Source organism: Macaca thibetana, chromosome 2, assembly GCF_024542745.1.
Source record: "Macaca thibetana thibetana isolate TM-01 chromosome 2, ASM2454274v1, whole genome shotgun sequence".
Taxonomy (NCBI): domain Eukaryota; kingdom Metazoa; phylum Chordata; class Mammalia; order Primates; family Cercopithecidae; genus Macaca; species Macaca thibetana.
In genome coordinates, this window is record NC_065579.1 from 102016813 (window position 1) to 102037160 (window position 20348).

The 20348-nt window shown below is 48.8% G+C and overlaps 2 protein-coding genes across 3 annotated transcripts in view; one reads left to right on the top strand and one right to left on the bottom strand.

The window, feature by feature from the left end:
• The window catches only part of SMARCC1 (SWI/SNF related, matrix associated, actin dependent regulator of chromatin subfamily c member 1), a 195593-nt gene extending 190041 nt beyond the window's left edge, over positions 1–5552 (bottom strand). Inside the window, exon 1 of one of the 2 annotated variants that reach the window (XM_050780744.1) lies at positions 5246–5552. In XM_050780744.1, the coding sequence (XP_050636701.1) occupies positions 5246–5440 (195 nt within the window). In that variant the 5' untranslated portion in view covers positions 5441–5552. The remainder of the gene's footprint in view (positions 1–5245) is intronic. The other variant, XM_050780745.1, reaches the window with a different exon arrangement.
• DHX30 (DExH-box helicase 30) overlaps positions 1–20348 on the top strand; it is a 196318-nt gene that overhangs the window by 113066 nt on the left and 62904 nt on the right. The gene's annotated exons all lie outside the window — the stretch shown is intronic.

Here is a 20348-nt window from a genome sequence, read left to right on the forward strand (position 1 = left end):
GGCTCAAGCCTGTAATCCCAGCACTTTGGGAGGCCGAGATGGGCGGATCACGAGGTCAGGAGATGGAGACCATCCTGGCTAACACGGTGAAACCCCGTCTCTACTAAAAAATACAAAAAACTAGCTGGGCGTGGTGGCGGGCGCCTGTAGTCCCAGCTACACGGGAGGCTGAGGCAGGAGAATGGCGTGAACCCGGGAGGCGGAGCTTGCAGTGAGCTGAGATCTGGCCACTGCACTCCAGCCTGGGCGACAGAGCAAGACTCCGTCTCAAAAAAAAAAAAAAAAAAAAAAAGAAAAAAATTAGCAGAGCGTGGTAGTGGGTGCCTGTAATCCCAGCTACTCAGGAGACTGGGGTAGGAGAATCACTTGAACATGGGAGGCCGAGATCGCACCACTGCACTCCAGCCTGGGCAAAAGAGCGAGACTCTATCTCAAAAAAGAAAAAAAAAAAAAAAAAAAAAAAAAACACTGGCCGGGCGCGGTGGCTCAAGCCTGTAATCCCAGCACTTTGGGAGGCCAAGACGGGCGGATCACGAGGTCAGGAGATCGAGACCATCCTGGCTAACACGGTGAAACCCCATCTCTACTAAAAAATACAAAAAACTAGCCGGGCGAGGTGGCGGGCGCCTGTAGTCCCAGCTACTCGGGAGACTGAGGCAGGAGAATGGCGTAAACCCGGGAGGCGGAGCTTGCAGTGAGCTGAGATCCGGCCACTGCACTCCAGCCTGGGCGACAGAGCGAGACTCCGTCTCAAAAAAAAAAAAAAAAAAAAACACTGACTCCTAATCAATAAATTTTAATTTTGATGTCATAAACAATCTGTTGGGTTTTTTGGGGTTTTTTTTTGTTTTTTTTTTTTTTTTGAGACAAGGTCTTGCTCTGTTGCCCAGGCTGGAGAGCAATGGCGCCAACACAGTTCACGGCATTCTCAACCTCCTAGGCTCAAATGATCCTCCAAGGACCCTTCCTCAGCCAAGTAGCTGGGACTACACATGCATGCCACCACAATTGGTGGGGTTTTTTTGTCTCTTTTTTTTTTTTTTTTTTTTTTTGAGAGTGTCTCATCATGTTACCCAAGCTGGTCTCCAACTCCTGGGCTCAAATGAATGTCCCACCTGGAATTCCCAAGTGCTGGGATTACAGACCTGAGCCACTGCAGCTGGCCCAATTAATCTTTTGATCAAAAAAAGTCTATCATATTTTATTTAAGAAAAGAAAAATATATTAGTCTCAAAATATTTCAAATAAGAGTCAGTATGGGCCAAGTGTGGTGGCTCACACCTGTAAGCCCTGTACTTTGGGAGGCTGAGGCAGGCAGAGAGCCCAGGAGTTTGAGACCAGCCTGGAAACATTGCAAAACCCTGCCTCTACTGATAATACAAAAAATTAGGCCGGGCGCGGTGGCTCAAGCCTGTAATCCCAGCACTTTGGGAGGCCGAGACGGGCGGATCACGAGGTCAGGAGATCGAGACCATCCTGGCTAACACGGTGAAACCCCGTCTCTACTAAAAAATACAAAAAAAACTAGCCGGGCGAGGTGGCTGGCGCCTGTAGTCCCAGCTACTCGGGAGGCTGAGGCAGGAGAATAGCGTAAACCCGGGAGGCGGAGCTTGCAGTGAGCTGAGATCCAGCCACTGCACTCCAGTCTGGGCGACAGAGCGAGACTCCGTCTCAAAAAAAAAAAAAAAAAAAAAAAAAAAAAAAATTAATCAGGTGTGGTGATTCATGCCTACAGTCCCAGCTACTCACGAGGCTGAGGTGGGAAATCACCTAAGCCCAGGAGGTTGAGGCTGCAGTGTGCTATGATCGCACCACTGCACTCCAGCCCGGGCAACAAAGCGAGACCCTGTCTCAAAAAAAAAGAAAAGTTCCTAAATGAAGTCTCAGGTATCTTTCATTTGAAAAAGAAGGTAAATAATATCTATCATTTAGGACTGCTGTGAGGATTTTAAGTGAGTTATACTTTAAGTACCTGGCACATGGTAAATGCTCAGTTGTTCACTGAATGCATGAGCTGAATGCAAGAGTCTGAGGTTGCAGTGAGCTATGATCACACCACTGTACTGCAGCCTGGGCAACAGAGAAAGACCCTGTCTCAAAAAACTAAAGTAAAATAAAAATAAATAGGCCGGGCGCGGTGGCTCAAGCCTGTAATCCCAGCACTTTGGGAGGCCGAGACAGGCGAATCATGAGGTCAGGAGATCGAGACCATCCTGGCTAACCCGGTGAAACCCCATCTCTACTAAAAAAATACAAAAAACTAGCCGGGCAAGGTGGCAGGCGCCTGTAGTCCCAGCTACTCGGGAGGCTGAGGCAGGAGAATGGCATGAACCCGGGAGGCGGAGCTTGCAGTGAGCTGAGATCCGGCCACTGCACTCCAGCCTGGGTGGCAGAGCGAGACTCTGTCTCAAAAAAAATAAAAATAAAAATACAAAAAACTAGCCAGGTGAGGTGGCGGGCGCCTGTAGTCCCAGCTACTCGGGAGGCTGAGGCAGGAAAATGGCGTGAACCCGGGAGGCAGAGCTTGCAGTGAGCCCAGATTGCGCCACTGCACTCCAGTCTGGGCGACAGAGCGAGACTCCATCTCAAAAAATAAATAAATAAAATAAAAATAAAAAATAAAAATAAAAATAAAAAACAACACTAGCAAAATCATGTTTACTGAGACTGAAACTGTTGTCTGCTCTGAAAATGCAGTATTACATGCACTAGAAACGGTTAGTTAAAACCAATGTGTACACAAATAGAAATGCATTGTGTAGAAAAGAAGCAAAGAACCTTCTGATAATATTTTCACCACTTCGACACTAACACCCAGAGACTGAAAAGATTCTGGCTGTCAGGCCTAGGGCATATATGATTCTCAATCTCAGTAGACCATAGAAATACACTCTGGCTTTACAAAGTCCTGAGAAGTCAAAGACAACTTTGTCCATAAAGTCTCAGGGATAGTGAACCAACATTAGCCTAGTGGTCTCAATACTACTGGGCAATTCTTCAAACTGCTTTGTAGCCACTTCCCTACCCACCCAAACAAATATCTGAAGGATTATCCACACCTAAAGCTTCTTGTAGTTGGTCCCAAACTGATGCACACTGAACAGTGTGGAGAGGTAGAAATTACTGAAATTTGCCTTTTTCTACTCTCTTCCTTGATATTCAAAGGAACATCTCTAGATTATTTTTCTTTGTTAAAGCTTCACTGAATTTAAGACCCAAAGCATTGGCTAAAAGGAATGTAATAAGAAAGAATTAACCAATATTTTCATAACATATTCAATTCCACTAGCCACTCCTGGAAGCTCTATTACCTACGTTTAAAAAGCGCGGTGGCTCACGCCTGTAATCCCAGAACTTTGGGAGGCCGAGGCGGGCGGATCACGAGGTCAGGAGATGGAGACCATCCTGGCGAACACGGTGAAACTTCGTCTCTACTAAAAATACAAAAAAATTAGCCAGGCGTGGTGGTGGGCGCCTGTAATCCCAGCTTCTAGGGAGGCTGAGGCAGGAGAATGGCGTGAACCCGGGAGGCGGTGGAGCTTGCAGTTAGCGGAGATCGCACCACTGCACTCCAGCCTGGGCGACAGACCGAGACTCCGTCTCAAAAATAAAATAAAAAGTGACCAATTTATCACTGTGTAAGAAAGGGCAATATTACTAAACATCTAGAGTCTAAATGTAATTTCGGGGGGGGGGGTCCAAGCACCTAAAAATATAATTACTGTCTCTCACTTCCTCAAACTTCAGACAAGAAATGTAATTTTTCCCAGCTGAACTTCAAAAATAAAAAAGAAAGAAAGAAATGGTCATTTCTGGGGTTTGTTTTTTGCTTGTTTGTTTTTGTTTTTTGAGACAGAGTCTTACTCTATTACCCAGGCTGGAGTGTAATGGTGCGGTCTCGGCTCACTGCAGCCTCTGCCTCCTAGGTTTAAGCTATTCTCCTGCCCCAGCCTCCCGAGTAGCTGGGATTACAGGCGTGTGCTGCCACACCCGACTAATTTTGTATTTTTTGGAAAGACGGGGCTTCACCATGTTGGTCAGGCTGGTCTCGAACTCACCTCAGGTGATCCACCCGCCTCGGCCTCCCAAACCGCGCCCGGCCAGAAATGGTCATTTCCGAATGTACCACGTGTAATGCCAAAGGAACCCAAGATCCCTGCCCATGCCTAATAACTGCCAAACACTGACAGGCTTCACTGAGCTGTAAAGGCCAAATAAATAGGTTCCTAGTTTATCTTTTCATTCATTCAACAAATATTTACTAAGCAGCTACTAAGGGTAAGGCACTAAGTATCAGCCACGTTCCCGGATACACTGTAGTGAACAAAGCCCTTTCTTCAGTGCTATGATCCTCAATAGGAGAAAGTACAGAATTAAAGAGGGTGATAGGAAAACTTCAGAGGCTGGGGAGCCTTTTTGACTACCTGCTTCATTACACCCTTTAAGGGAGTTCTCCGGAATATTTACACAAAGGGGAAGTTGGAGAAAAAAAAAAATGTTATAAACAAGGGATTAAGTCAAAACTTTGAAAACTACTGACTCGGCGGAACTTCCATTCCAAAGGTAGGATAAATAAGTAAATGAATAATTTCAAAATGTGGTAAACACTACGAAGAAAATAAAGGTGACATAAGAAAAGTGCTCTAATAAAAACTGGGTTCTCGGAAGGCCTCCCTGAAGAACACTTTACGTACAAGTGAACATTAACTCTCACGCCACACAGAACCAGAAGCACAATGAGGTAGAAACCGTCGTTAATAGCTCTCATCCATCCTAGAATTCATATTACCTGTTAGTAATTAACGAATACAATCATCCCAGTCGTTTAGCAAATCAACAACAGGTAGCAAACCCCCTCGAGACTTTGAATACTCTCTAAACAAAACTTGAAGCTGCTTTTACCACGCTTGCTCGGTCTTTAAGGATCAGTGTTCATACACCTAAGGCAGCTGACAAAAGAGAGTCACACTCGCCTAGTGGCTGAGCTCGACCTGCTCTGGCACAAGAGACTGAGCAGGGGCTTTCGCCAGGGGTGCGTGGGCTCACAAGAACAAGCGCCTGACCCGTCAGGCCACCGGCGCGCGGGCGCCCAGAGCGGACGGCGGGGGCGTGGCGGGCCCTGCGCCTGCCTTTGTTGTCCCTCGTGGCGTGCGGGGGGGAGGGGAGGCCCGAGGCCCGCGAGGCCAGATGCCGCCTCCGGCCCCAGTCGCGTGGTCTCCCGGCCCCCATGGGCGCGCGAACCCACCTTCTTGTAGTGCTTGCCCAGCCAGACCCGCACCGAATCCAGCTGGGACACCGTCTCCGGGCTCTCCCAAAACTTGGTGGCCGGACCCCCATCCTTCCGCCGATAAACGGCTAGGCCTGCGGCTACCGCCGCGGCCCCCGAGCCCGTGGCGCCTACCGCTGCCCCAGGCCCGCCGCCGCCCGCCGCTGCGGCCATCGTCGCAGCCCGTCGTCCCCACACCCTGGCCCACCCCGGCCCTCGCGGTGTTTCCCGTTCGTTCCCGCGCGCGCCCGCGCGCGCGTAGCCGCCACTGCCGCTTCCCGGCCCCGCCCAGCCAACCCCCTTCCGGTGCGGACGCCCGGCCCCGCCCCCTCTCGGGACTGGCGCCGTATCCGACGCGAGCCCGCGCATACGCATGCGCAGCACTCGTGCGGGCGCGCCTTGGACTAGCACGTCCAGCCGCCTCTTCCGCCAGCCTCTGTAGGCTCCGTTCACCCCTAGTGAGTGCCGGTTTTTGAGCCATGCTCTTCTCTCGCTACCGACGTCGAATCGTTATGCGGTTAACAACCGCAGGTTGATTCTGTGTCATAGCCTGCCTCCGCTGAAGGGAAAAGGTCTGGTGCGAGAAGTGCCGAGGGGAAAGCCTGCCTAGGCTATCGAGTGCGCCGGGCCCGGCTTTCCCTTAGACCCTCCACCCCCAGCGGCCCGGCGGCATTTGGGAAGAGCCATCTGGGACGCCCACGCCAAGGCTTTTCGGCTTCACAGACCTTCCACTCCCTCAGGGGTCCAGCCACAGCGGCTCATAACTGCCCCCACGGGCCCTTGCATCGGCTGTTTCGGAGACCTCAGCGGGTCTTCCCTTCTGATTTTCACTTATGAGACGCGTTCAGATTCACTGGTTCAAAGGACTTCAGAAAGCCGTTGTCAGGCAGATTAATTGAGGTCGGGCGTTCAAGACTAGCCTGACCAACATGGAGAAATCCCGTCTCTACTAAAAATACAAAATTAGCCAGGTGTGGTGGTACATGCCTGTAATCGCAGCTACTCGGAGGCTGAGGCAGGAGAATGGCTGGAACCCAGAAGGTGGAGGTTGTGGTGAGGTGAGATCGCACCATTGCACTCTAGCCTGACCAAGAAAGAGCAAAAACTCCATCTCAAAAAAAAAAAAGTATATTTAAAAAAAAAAAAAGAAGTGGCCAGGCACTGTGGCTCGTGCCTGTAATCCCAGCACTTTGAGAGGCCGAGGTAGGTTGATCACCTGAGGTCAGGAGTTTGAGACCAGCCTAACCAACATGGTAAAACCCTGTCTCTACAAAAATACAAAAATTAGGCCAGGAGCAGTGGCTCACGCCTGTAATCCCACATTTTGGGAGGCCGAGGCGGGCTGATCACCCAAGGTCAGGAGTTCAAGACCAGTCTGGCCAACGTGACGAAACCCCATCTCTACTAAAAAATACAAAAAAATTAGCCAGGCATGGTGATGGGCACCTGTAATCCCAGCTACTCGGTAGGGTGAGGCAGGAAGAGTTGCTTGAACCTGGGAGGTGGAGGTTGCAGTGAGCTGAGATTGTGCCACTGCACTCCAGCCTGGGCAACAGAGCAAGACTCCGTCTCAAAAAAATATATGTATAAAAATTACCTGGGCACGGCCGGGCGTGGTGGCTCAAGCCTGTAATCCCAGCACTTTGGGAGGCCGAGGTGGGCGGATCACGAGGTCAGGAGATCGAGACTATCCTGGCTAACATGGTGAAACCCCGTCTCTACTAAAAATACAAAAAACTAGCCGGGCGTGGTGGCAGGCGCCTGTAGTCTCAGCTACTTGGGAGGCTGAGGCGGGAGAATGGCGTGAACCCGGGAGGCGGAGCTTGCAGTGAGCCGAGATCACGCCACTGCACTCCAGCCTGGGAGACACAGCGAGACTCCGTCTCAAAAAAAAAAAAAAAAAAAAAAAAAAAAAAAAAAAAAAACCTGGGCACGGTGGCATGCACCTGTAATCCCAGCTACTTGGGAGGCTGAGACAGGAGAATCGAAGAATCACTTGAACCCAGGAGGCAGAGGCTGCAGTGAGCCAAGATCAGGCCACTACACTCCAGCCTGGGCAACAGAGCAAAACTCCCACTCAAAAAAAAATTATATAAATAATTCATTTCCTCATCAAACTTTCCACTTATTTTTGTCACACAAACTCAAACCATTCCAAACTTGACCAAATGCATATTTGTAAATTTTTCTCTCACAGTGAGTGATTTGGCTGCCATTATTCTCAATATGTTTCTTTGTTTTCTTAGTTCTCCAGATATACCCAGTCTCCATGCTGAGTTACCCTCCTACGTAGCTACTCTCCAACCAGCCTTCCCAACATCCCATGCTAGTCCACCCTAAATATGCTTAGACATGCCTTGCTCTCTCCAATCGAATGACTTTAGGACTGAATTATTTGAGAAGGGATGATAGAGGATTAGGAAAGATAAAAATGTCACTCTTGGCTGGGCACAGTGGCTCACTCCTGTAATTCCAGCACTTTGGGAGGCCGAGGTGGGTGGTTCCCTTGAGGTCAGGAGTTCAAGACCAGCCTGGCCCACATGGTGAAACCCCATCTCTAAAAATACAAAAATTAGCTGGGCATGGTGGCTTACACCGGTAATCTCAACACTTTGGGAGGCTGAGGGCAGATCACGAGGTCAGGAGTTTGAGACCAGCATGGCCAAAATGGTGAAAACCCATCTCTACTAAAAATACAAAAATTAGCCAGGCATAGTGGTGCATGTCTATAATCCCAGCTACTTGGGAGGCTGAGGCAGGAGAATCACTTGAACCCAGGAGATGGAGGTTGCAGTGAGTCGAGATCATGCCACTGGATTCCAGCCTAGAAGACAGAGTGAGAATCCGTCTCAAAAAATAAAAATACAAAAATTAGCCGGGCATGGTGGCAGGCACCTGTAATTCCAGCTACTTGGGAAACTGAGGCTGGATAATTGCTTGAATCCGGGAGGCAGAGGCTGCAGTGAGCTGAGATCGTGCCATTGCATTCCAGCCTGGGTGACAGAGCAAGACTTCGCATCAAAAAACAAAAAAAGTCACTCTTGGCCGTGCGCTGCGGCTTATGTTTGTAATCCCAGCACTTATGGAGGTTGAGGTGGGTGGATCCTTTGAGCCCAGGAGCTCCAGACCAACATGGGCATCATAGCGAAATCCCATCTCTACAAAAAATACAAAAATTAGCTGCCAGGTGTGGTGGCAGATACCTGTGGTCCCAGATACTTGGGAGAACTGCTTGAGCCTGGGAGCTCTAGCCTACAGTGAGCCATAATAGCGCCACTGCACTCCAGCTTGGGTGACAAAGGCAGACCTTATCCAAAAAATAATAAATCTAATCAAGTCTAAATACGTACTAATATGATGGCCACAGTCAGCTGCAAATAGTCCTTTTCTTTTCTTTCTTTCTTTTTTTTTTTTTTTCCTTTCCTGAGGCGGAGTTTCACTCTTGTCGCCCAAGCTGGAGTGCAATGGTGCGTTCTCCGCTCACTGCAACCTCCACCTCTCGGGTTCAAGTGATTCTCCTGCCTCAGCCTCCCAAGTAGCTGGGATTACAGTTGCCTACCACCACACCTGGCTGATTTCTTTTGTATTTTTTAGTGGAGATGGGGTTTCACCATGTTGGCCAAGCTGGTCTTGAACTCGTGACCTCAGGTGATCTGCCCGCCTCGGCCTCCCAAAGTGCTGGGATTACAGGCGTGAGCCACGGCACCCGGCCTCTTTTTCTTTTTTGAAACGGAGTCTCCTTACGTTGCCCAGGCTGGAGTGCAATGGTGTGATCTCGGCTCACTGCAGCTTTCACCTCCCGGGTTCAAGCAGTTATCCTGCCTCAGCCTCCCAAGTAGTTTAGACTACAGGCGCCCACTACTACGCCCAGCTAACTTTTGTATTTTTAGTAGAGACAGGGTTTCACCATGTTGGCCAGGCTGGTCTCGAATTCCTGACTTCGTGATCCACCCACTTTGGCATCCCAAAGTCCTAGCATTACAGGCGTGAACCACCATGCCCAGCTTTTCTTTTTTTTTGTTTTTTTTTTTTTTTTTTTTTTTTTGAGATAGAGTTTTGCTCTTGTCACCCAGGTTGGAGTGTAGTGGCGCTATCTCAGCTCACTGCAACCTCTGCCTCCCAGGTTCAAGTGATTCTCATGCCTTAGCCTCCTGGGTAGCTGAGATTACAGGCACCCGCCACCATGCCCAGCTAATTTTTGTATTTTTAGTAGAGATGGGGTTTCACCATGTTGGCCAGGCTGGTCTTGAACTCCTAACCTCAGGTGATCGACTTGTCTCAGCCTCCTGAGGTCAGGAATTCGAGTCCAGCATGGCCAACATGGTGAAACCCCATCTCTACTAAAAATACAAAAATTAGCCGGGGGGCGTGGTAGCAGGCGCCTGTAATCCCAGCTACTCAGGAGGCTGAGGAAGGAGAATCAGTTGAACCTGGGAGATGGAGGTTGCAGTGAGCAGAGATGGTGCCACTGCACTCCAGCCTGGGCAACAGAGCAAGACTCTGTCTCACACACACAAAAAAAATAAAGAGCCGGGCACAGTGGCTCATGCCACTTTGGGAGGCAAGGTGGGTGCATCAACTGAGGTCAGGAGTTCGAGACCAGTCTGACCAACATAGTGAAACCCCGTCTGTACTAAAAATACAAAATTAGCTGGGCATGATGGCACATGCCTGTAATCCTACCTACTTGGGAGTGGGAAGTGGGAGAATCACTTGAACCTGGGAGGCGGAGGTTGCAGGGAGCCGAGATCCCACCGTTGCAATCCAACCTGGGCAACCAAAGCAAAACTCTGTTTCAAAAAAAAAAAGTTACTCAAGAAGAAACAGACAATCTGACGGGGTGAATCCTCAGCCGCCCAAGTAGCTAGGACCAGAGGTGTGCACTACCACGTCCAGCAAATTTTTTATTTTTATTTTTTATTTTTTTTTTTTTTTTTGAGATAGAGTCTCGCTCTATCCCCCAGGCTGGAATGCTGTGGCGCGGTCTCACTGCAAGCTCTGCCTCCTGGGTTCATGCCATTCTCCTGCCTCAGCCTCCCCAGTAGCTGGGACTACAGGCGCCCGCCACCATGCCCGGCTAATTTTTTGTGTTTTTAGTAGAGACGGTGTTTCACCGTGTTAACCAGGATGGTCTCAATTTCCTGACCCCGTGATCCGCCCACCTCAGCCTCCCAAAGTGCTGGGATTACAGGCGTGAACCATGGGTGCCCAGCCACGCCTGGCTAATTTTTAAATTATTTGTAGAGACAAGGTGTCACTATATTGCCCAGGCTAGTCTCAAACTCCTGGGCTCAAGTGATCTTCCCACCTCAGTCTCCCAAAGTGCTGGGATTATAGTCTTGAGTCAAGGCACCCAACCTGTGTTTCTGTTGGGATTTCTTTTTCTGTTTTTTGGTATTAGGGTGATACTGGCTCATAAATGAATTCACTCCTGTTTTTGAAGAGTTTGTGAATAATTGCTATTTTGTAAACATTTGGTAGAATTAAGTGGTAAAGCCATCTGGACTAGGCTTTTCCTTGTGGGTAGGTTTTTGATTATTAATTTAATTTTTTTTTTTTTTTTTTGAGACTGTCTCACTCTGTCACCCAGGCTGGAGTGCAGTGGTGCAATCTCGGTTCATTGCGACTTCCACCTCCTGGATTCAAGCGGCCCTCCTGCCTCAGCCTCCCAAGTAGCTAGGACTGCAGGCACACACCACCATGCCTGGCTAATTTTTGTATTTTAGAAGAGACGGGTTTTCGCCATGTTGGCCAGGCTGGTCTCGAACTCCTACCTCAGGTGATCTGCCCACCTCAGCCTTCCGAAGTTTGGGGGTTACAGGCATGAACCACCATGCCCAGCTGATTAATTCAATCTCTTTACTTCTTATAGATCTATTCGTATAATCTGGGATTTTTGTTGTTGTTATTTTTCGTTGTTGTTATTGTTGTTCTTTTTGAGATGGAGTCTCCACCTGTTGCCAGGCTGGAGTGCAAAGTTGCTATCTCGGCTCACTGCAGCCTCGACCTCCTGGGTTCGAGTGATTTTCCAGCCTTAGCGTCCAGGATAGCTGTGATTACAGGCGCATGCCACCGTGCCTAGCTAATTTTTCTTTTCTTTTCTTTTTTTTTTTTTTTTTTTGAGACGGAGTTTCACTCTTGTTGCCCAGGCTGGAGTGCAATGGCACGATCTCAGCTCACTGCAACCTGCACGTCCCGGGTTCAAGTGATTCTCCTGCCTCAGCCTCCCCAGTAGCTGGGATCACAGGCATGTGCCACCACACCCAGCTAATTTTGTTTTGTTTTGTTTTTGTTTTAGTAGAAACGGGGTTTCCCCATGTTGGTCAGGTTGGTCTCGAACTCCCGACCTCAGGTGATCCACCCGCCTTGGCCTCCCAAAGTGCTGGGATTACAGGCATGAGCCACCGTGCTCGGCCTACGCCTGGCTAATTTTTGTGTTTTTAGTAGAGATGGGGTTGCGCCATGTAGGCCAGGCTGGTCTGGAACTCCTGACCTCAGGTGATCCACCCACCTCAGCCTCCCAAACTGCTGGGATTACAGGCATGAGCCACTGTGCCTGGCCAGGATGTCCTAGTTTTTGTTTTGTTTTTTTAGGCAGGGTCTCCCTGTGTCACCCAGGTTGGAATATGTGGCTCTATCACATCTCACTGCAGCTTCAACCTCCTGGGCTCAAGCAGTCCTCCAACCTCAGCCTCCAGAGTAGCTGGGACTACAGGCTTGTGCCACCACACCCTGCTAATTTTTGTATTTTTAGTAGAGGCAGATGGGGGTTTGCCATATTGCCCAGAATGGTTTCCAACCCCTGGGCTAAAACAATTTCATGCCTTGGCCTCTCAAATTCCTGGGATTACAGGCATGAGTCGCCTCCAGGGTCCTGGATAGGCATGTTAAAATAATTTCAGCATGCCCTGGGGCATAGGGGCTTTCCCTAGTCATCTCCTACCTGTCCCCAGGGTAGTTAGGGCAGGAGGATAGTGGTTGGGGGTTTGGGCTGTGGATTGGTTGGTTTACATATAAAAGGCATACTTACTGGCAAGTATTTTACTATCTCTAGGAACTGACTAACCCTGGTGGGGGCAGTCCCTCCAGAGTCAGCAAGGCCTGAAGATGTCAAAGCATCAAACCAGAGAAAATAGGAATGATGACTCATGCCTGTAATTCCCCCATTTTGGGAGGCCAAGGGACGTGGATCACCTGAGGTCCGGAGTTCGAGACCAGCCTGGTCAACATGGTGAAACCCTGTCTCTACTAAAAATACAAAAATTGGCCAGATGTGGTGGCACGCATCTGTAATCCCAGCTACTTGGGAAGCTGAGGCAAGAGAATCACTTGAACTTGGGAGGCGGAGATTGCAGTGAGCCAATATTGCACCACTGCATTCCAGCCTGGGTGAAAGAGCGAGACTACATCTCAAAAAAAAAAAAAAAAAAAAAGCCATGATTTTGTTTTAAGAGGTGGGGGTCTTGGCTGGGATGGTGGCTCACGCTTGTAATCCCGGCACTTTGGGAGGCTGAGGGAGGCTGGTAGATCACTTGAGGTCAGGAATTTAAGACCAGCCTGGCCAACATGGCAAAACCCCATCTCTATTGAAAATACAAAATTAGCTGGGCGTGGTGATGCAGGCCTATAATCCCAGCTACTTGGGAGGCTGAGACACAAAAATTGCTTGAATACAGGAGGCAGAGGTTGCAGTGAGCTGAGGTTGCACCCCTGCACTCCAGCCTGGGCAACAGAGTGAGACTCCATCTCAAAAAAAAAAGAATAAAGAGATAGGGGTCTTGCTATTTTGCCCAGATTGGTCTTGAATTTCTGAGCTCCAGTGATCCATCCACAACTCAGCCTCCCAAGTAGCTGGGACCACAGGTGTGCACAACTGCACGTGGCTAAAAGGATATGATTAATACAGTAATACACGATTGCAATAGAGCTTTTTAAAAATCTGCCCAGGCTGGGCGCGGTGGCTCAAGCCTGTAATCCCAGCACTTTGGGAGGCCGAGACGGGCGGATCACGAGGTCAGGAGATCGAGACCATCCTGGCTAACACAGTGAAACCCCGTCTCTACTAAAAAAATACAAAAAACTAGCCAGGCGAGGTGGCGGGCGCCTGTAGTCCCAGCTACTCCAGAGGCTGAGGCAGGAGAATGGCGTAAAACCCGGGAGGTGGAGCTTGCAGTGAGCTGAGATCCGGCCACTGCACTCCAGCCTGGGCGACAGAGCGAGACTCCGTCTCAAAAAAAAAAAAAAAAAAAAAAATCTGCCCAGTGCAAAATGGCGCATACTTGGAATCTCAGCTACTGAGGAGGCTGAAGCAGAAGGATTAACTTGAGGTCAGGAGCTCAAGACCAGTCTGGGCAATGTAGTGAGACCTTGTCTCTACAAAAAATTAAAAATTAGCCAGGTGTGGTGGTGTGTGTCTGTAGTCCCAGCTACAGGAAGTTGAGGCTACAGTGAGCCATGATCACACCACTGCACTTCAGCCTGGGCGACAGAGCACAACTACATCTCTAAAATTTAAAATAATAATAGTAATAATAATATATGGAATTGCAAAGGACCCAGAAAAGCCAAAAACAATTCCAGAACAGACCAAAATAGAAGAATTCACACTTCCCAATTTTAAAGCTTACTACAAAGCAATGGTAATCAAGAGAGTGTGGTCCTAGTAGCACAAGGATAGACATATAGGTTAGTGGAATAGAAATGAGAGTCCAAAATAAACCCATAATCTATGGTCAATTTTTTTTTTTTTTGAGACTGAGTCTCACTCTGTCGCCTAAGCTGGAGTGCAGTGGCATGATCTCAGCTCACTGGAACCTCCACCTCCTGGGTTCAAGCAATTCTCCTGCCTCAGCTTCCCAAGTAGCTGGAACTATAAGCTTACACTACCACGCCCAGTTAATTTTTGTATTTTTAGTAGAGACAGGGTTTCACCATGTTGACCAGGAGGTCAAACTCCTGACCTCAGGTGATCTGCCTGCCTTGGCCTCCCAAAGTGCTGGAATTACAGGTGTGAGCCACCGTGCCTGGCCTAGTCAATGAATTTTTGACAAAATGCCATGATCATTTAATGAGGAAAGAATACCTTTTTCGACGAAGGATGCCTGAAAAACTGGAGAGCAGCATGCAAAAGAATGAAGTTAGGACTTTACCTCATGCCATACATAAAAAATAAGTCTAAATGGATCAAAGAACTCAAAGTAAGTACTAAAACTAAAACCTAAACAAAAAAAAAAGACTTAAAACTCACAAACATTTTGTCTTTTTTTAATTTCATAATGGGGCAAACAGTCATGACCTTGATTGGCAAAGACTTCTTAGAAAAAAAGTGTAGGCCAGGCGCGGTGGCTCAAGCCTGTAATCCCAGCACTTTGGGAGGCCGAGACGGGTGGATCATGAGGTCAGGAGATCGAGACCATCCTGGCTAACACGGTGAAACCCCGTCTCTACTAAAAAAATACAAAAAACTAGCCGGGTGAAGTGGCGGGTGCCTGTAGTCCCAGCTACTCGGGAGGCTGAGGTCGGAGAATGGCGTAAACCCGGGAGGCGGAGCTTGCAGTGAGCTGAGATCTGGCCACTGCACTCCAGCCTGGGCGACAGAGCGAGACTCCGTCTCAAAAAAAAAAAAAAAAAAAAAGAAAAAAGAAAAAAGAAAAAAAGTATAAACAGTGGCCAGGTGCGATGGCTCACACCTGTAATCCCAGCACTTTGGAAGGCCGAGGCGGGCGAATCACAAGGTAAAATGATGGAGACAATCCTGGCCAACACGGTGAAACCCTGTCTCTACTAAAAATACAAAAAAAAATTAGCTGGGCGTGGTGGTGTACGCCTGTAGTCCCAGCTACGCAGGAGGCTGAGGCAGGAGAATCACTTGAACCTGGGAGATGGAGGTTGCAGTGAGCCGAGATCGTGCCACTGCACTCCAACCTGGCGAGGGAGCATGGCTCAGTCTCAAAAAAAAAAAAAAAAAAAGCCGGGCGCAGTGGCTCACACCTGTAATCCCAGCACTTTAGGAGGCCGAGGCGGGCAGATCACGAGGTCAGGAGATCGAGATCATCTTGGCTAACACAGTGAAACCCCATCTCTACTAAAAATACAAAAAATTAGCTGAGCGTGGTGGCGGGTTCCTATAGTTCCAGCTACTCGGGAGGTTGAGGCAGGAGAATGGTGTGAACTCAGGAGGTGGAGCTTGCAGTGAGCTGAGATCGGGCCACTACACTCCAGCCTGGGAGACAGAGCGAGACTCCGTCTCAAAAATAATAATAAATAAATAAATAAGAAACTTGTTTCTAGAGTATAGAAAGAGCTCTTACAACTCAGTAATGAAAAGACCAGTAACTCAGCTGACCAATTAATCAATAACCCAATGAAATAAACTGGATACATGCAACACTGGGGAGTCTTACCCAAGAGTATATAGTGTATGATTCAATATACATGGAGTTATAGAATAGGTTAAACTGAAGTGTGGTTGCCTCTAGGAAAGTGAAGGGGCATGAGAGAACTTTCTGGGGTGATGATAATAAGCTGCAGTTTGATACAGATTTATATTACACAGGTGTCTGCATACCAACTTATGGAATGGTATGCAAGATTTGTAGATTGTATTGCGTGTAAATTTTACCTCAAAAGAAAATAACTCTAGGAACCGGCCATGGTGGCTGAGTCAGGAGGATTGCTTGAGCCTATGATTTCAAGTCCAACTTGGCCAGTGTGGCAAGATCCGTGTCTAAAATTAAAGCATCAGGCCAGTGCAATGGTTCATGCCTGTAATCCCAGCACTTTGGAAGGCCAAGGAGGGTGTATCAATTGAGGTCAGGAGGTGGAGACCAGCCTAGGCAACATGGCAAAACCCCATCTCTACAAAAAAGGTTAACTGCACGTGGTGGCACATGCCTGTAGTCCCAGCATCTTAGGAGGCTGAGGCAGGAGAATCGCTTGAACCCGGGAGGCAGAGGTTATAGTGAGCTGAGATCATACCACTGCACTCCAGCCTGGGGACAGAAGGAGACTCTCTCAAAAAAAAAAAAAAAAGTCAGAAACTGCATGACCATTTACCAGCCATTACAGTCATTAGCTTTCTCAGTTTATGATAAGTTTACCAAAAAGGTTTCTGAAAAACATAGCAAAGGCCAGGTGTGGTGGCTCATGCCTGTAATCCCAGCACTTTGGGAGGCTTGGGTGGGTGGATCATCTGAGGTTAGGAGTTCGAGACCAGCCTGGCCAACATGGTGAAACCCCATCTCTACTAAAAATGTAAAATTAGCTGGGCCTGGTGGTGCATGTCTGTAATCCCAGCTACTTGGGAGGCTGCGGCAGGAGAATTGCTTGAACCTGTGAGGCGGAGGTTGTAGTGAGCTGAGATCGTGGCATTGCATTCTAGCCTGGGAAACTTCATCTCAAAAAAAGAGAGGAAAAAAAAAAAAAGGAGGCCAGGTGCAGTGGCTCGTGCCTATAATCCCAGCACTTTGGGAGGCCCAGACGGGCAGATCACGAGGTCAAGAGATCGAAACCATTCTGGCCAACATGGTGAAACTCTGTCTCTACTAAAAATATAAAAATTAGCTGGGCATAGTGGCGCATGCCTGTAGTCCCAGCTACCCGGGAGGCTGAGGCAGGAAAATCGCTTGAACCTGGGAGGTGGAGGTTACAGTAAGCCAAGTTCGCACCACTGTACTCCAGCCTGGTGACACAGCAAGACTCTATCTCAAAACAAAAAAAGAAAAAACATATCAAAGACTAGGCTTAGCAAACGTTTTCTGCAAAGGTCCCAATGCTCTCCATTGCAACTACTCAACTCTGTCATGAGAGTTCAAAAGCAGCCACAGACAATAGGTACATGAATGAACACGGATGGGTTCCAATAAAAATTTATTTACAAAAAGAGTTGGCAAAAAGGGCACGGTGGCTCAACCCTATAATCCCAGCACTCTCAGAGGCTTAGGCAGGAGGATCACTTGAGACCATGAGTTTGAGACCAGCCAGGTCACCATAGTGAAACCCTGTCTCTACAAATAATTTTTTTTTTTTTTTTTTTTTTTTTGGTGACAGAGTCTCGCTCTGTCGCCCAGGCTGGAGTGCAGTGGTGCGATCTTGGCTCACTGCAAGCTCCGCCTCCCAGGTTCATTCTCCTGCCTCAGCGTCCTGAGTAGCTGGGACTACAGTTGCCCGCCAGCACACCCAGCTAATTTTTTGTGTTTTTAGTAGAGACGGGGTTTCACCGTGTTAGCCAGGATGGTCTCCATCTCCTGACCTCTTGATCCGCCTGCTTCGGCCTCTGGAGTCTTGCTCTGTCGCCCCGGCTGGAGTGCAGTGGCGCTCACCGCAAGCTCTGCCTCCCAGGTTCATGCCATTCTCTTGCCTCAGCCTCCTGAGTATCTGGGACTACAGGTGCCTGCTCAAGTGATCTGCCTGCCTTGGCCTCCTAAAGTGCTGGGGTTACAGGTGTGAGCCACTGTGCCCGGCCTTTTCTATTATTTTATTTATTTATTTATTTATATATTTATTTATTTATTTATTTATTTATTGAGATAAAGTCTCTCTCTGTCCTCCAGGCTAGAGTGCAGTGGCTTTGTCTTGGCTCACTGCAACCTCCGCCTCCCAGCTTCACGTGATTCTCCTGCCTTAGCCATCTGACTGGGATTACAGGCAGCCACCATCATGCCCGACTAATTTTAGTATTTTTAATAGAGATGGGGATTTTCACCATGTTGGCCAGGCTTGTCCCAAACTCCTGACCTCAAGTGATCCGCCCACCTCGGCCTCCCAACGTCCTGGGATTATAGGCGTGAGCCACTACGTCCAGCATCTATTCTTTTTTTTTTTCTGAGATGGAGTCTTGCTCTGTCACCCAGGCTGGAGTGCAGTGGCATGATCTCGGCTCACTGCAACCCTGCCTCCTGGGTTCAAGCGATTATCCTGCCTCAGCCTCCAGAGTAGCTGGGATTGCAGGCTTGTGCCACCATGCCAGGCTAATTGTTGTATTGTTAGTAGAGACAGGGTTTCACCATGTTGGTTAGGCTGGTCTGGAACTCCTGATCTCGTGATCCGCCCGCTTCGGCCTCCCAGAGTGCTGGGATTATAGGCGTGAGTCACCGCACCCGGCCACCTCAATTCTTTTTTTTTGAGATGGAGTCTTGCTCTGTCGCCCAGGCTGGAGTGCAGAGCCACTGCGCCTGGCCTAAGATTTCTTTTTCTTTTTCTTGTTTTGAGACAGTGTCTCACTCTGTCACCCAGGCTGGAGTGCAGTGGCATGATCATGGCTCACTGTATACTTGACCTTCCTAGGCTCAGGTGATCCTTCTACCTCAGCCTCCTGAGTAGCTGAGACCACAGGTGCACGCCACCACACCTGGCTAATTTTTTATTTTTTGTAGAGACAAGGTTTCACTATGTTGCCCAGGCTGGTTTTGAAATCCTGGCCGTGTGTGTGTGTGTGTGTGTGTGTGTGTGTGTGTGTGTGTGTGTGTGTCAGGGTCTTGCTCTGTCACCCAGGCTCAAATGCAGTGGCAAGATCATGGTTCACTGCCGCCTTTCCCTCCTGGGCTCAAAGTATCTTCTTGTCTCAGCCTCTCATGTAGCTAAGACTACAGGTGCATGCCACCATGTCCAGCTCATTTTTATCTTATTTCCTGTAGAGACAGGGTCACACTCTGTTGCCCAGGCTAGTCTATAACTCCTGGGCTCAAGTGATTCTCCCACCTTGTCCTCTCAAAGTGCTGGGATTACAGGTGTGAGCTACTGCACCCAGGCTCATTCGGATTTTTTAAAAGCCTAAATGTTGGTCCTTTGGCAGTACCATTTTTAACAGTAAGGGCTAGCTGGGTATGGTGGCTCAAGCCTGTAATTCCAGCACTTTGGGAGGCCGAGGTGGGCGGATCACAAGGTCAGGAGATCGAGACCATCCTGGCTAACATGGTGAAACCCTGTCTCTATTAAAAATACAAACACAAAATTAGCCAGGCGTGGTGGCAGGCACCTGTAGTCCCAGCTAGGGAGGCTGAGGCGGGAGAACGGCATGAACCTGGGAGGTGAAGCTTGCAGTGAGCCGAGATCACGCCACTGCACTCCAGCCTGGGTGACAGAGTGAGACTCCGTCTCAAACAAACAAACAAACAAAAACAGTAAGGGCTAAAAAACATTCTGGGAAGCTAAGCTTGGTGCCTTGCACCTGTAATCCCAGCACTTTTGGAGGCCAAGGGAGGAGGATCACTTGAGCCCAGGAATTCAGGGCCAGCCTGGGCAACAAGGCAAAACCTCATCTCTATAAAAAATCAATCAATAAATTAGCTGGGTGTGGTGGCATGCGCTTGTGGTCCCAGTTACTCAGGAGGCTGAGGTGAGAAGATTGCTTGAGCCTGGGAGGTTGAGGCTGCAGTGAGCCACAATCATACAACTGCACTGCCGCCTGACAAAGCAAGAGACCCTGTCTGAAAGAAAAAAAAACGGCTGGGTGTGGTGGTTTATCTGGTTAACATGAGACCTCCATCTCTACGGAAAAAAAGCTAGCATGTATGTCTGTAGTCCTCTCTACTCAGGAGGCTGAGGCAGGATAATCCCTTAAGCCCAGGAGTTCAAGGCTATAGTGAGCTATGATTGCACCATTGCACCCAAGCCTGGATTACAGAGTGAGATCCTGTTTCTTTTTTTTTGAGACAGAGTCTGGCTCTGTCGCCCAAACTGCAGTGCAGTGGTGCAATCTTGGCTCACTGCAAAACCTCCACTTCCCGGGTTCAAATGATTCTTGTGCCTCAATCTCCCAAGTAACTGGGACTACAGGCACGTACCACTACGCCCAGCTAATTTTGTTTATTTACTTCTTTATTTTTCTGAGACAGAGTTTTGCTTTTGTTGCCCAGGCTGGAGTGCAATGGTGCGATCTTGGCTCACTGCAACCTCTGCCTCCTGGTTTCAAGCGATTCTCCTACCTCAGCCTCCCGAGTAGCTGGGACTACAGGTGCCTGCCACCATGCCCAGCTAGTTTTGTATTTTTAGTAGAGTCGGGGTTTCTCCACGTTGGTCAGGCTGGTCTCGAACTCCCAACCTCAGGTGATCCACTCGCCTCGGCCTCCCAAAGTGCTGGGAT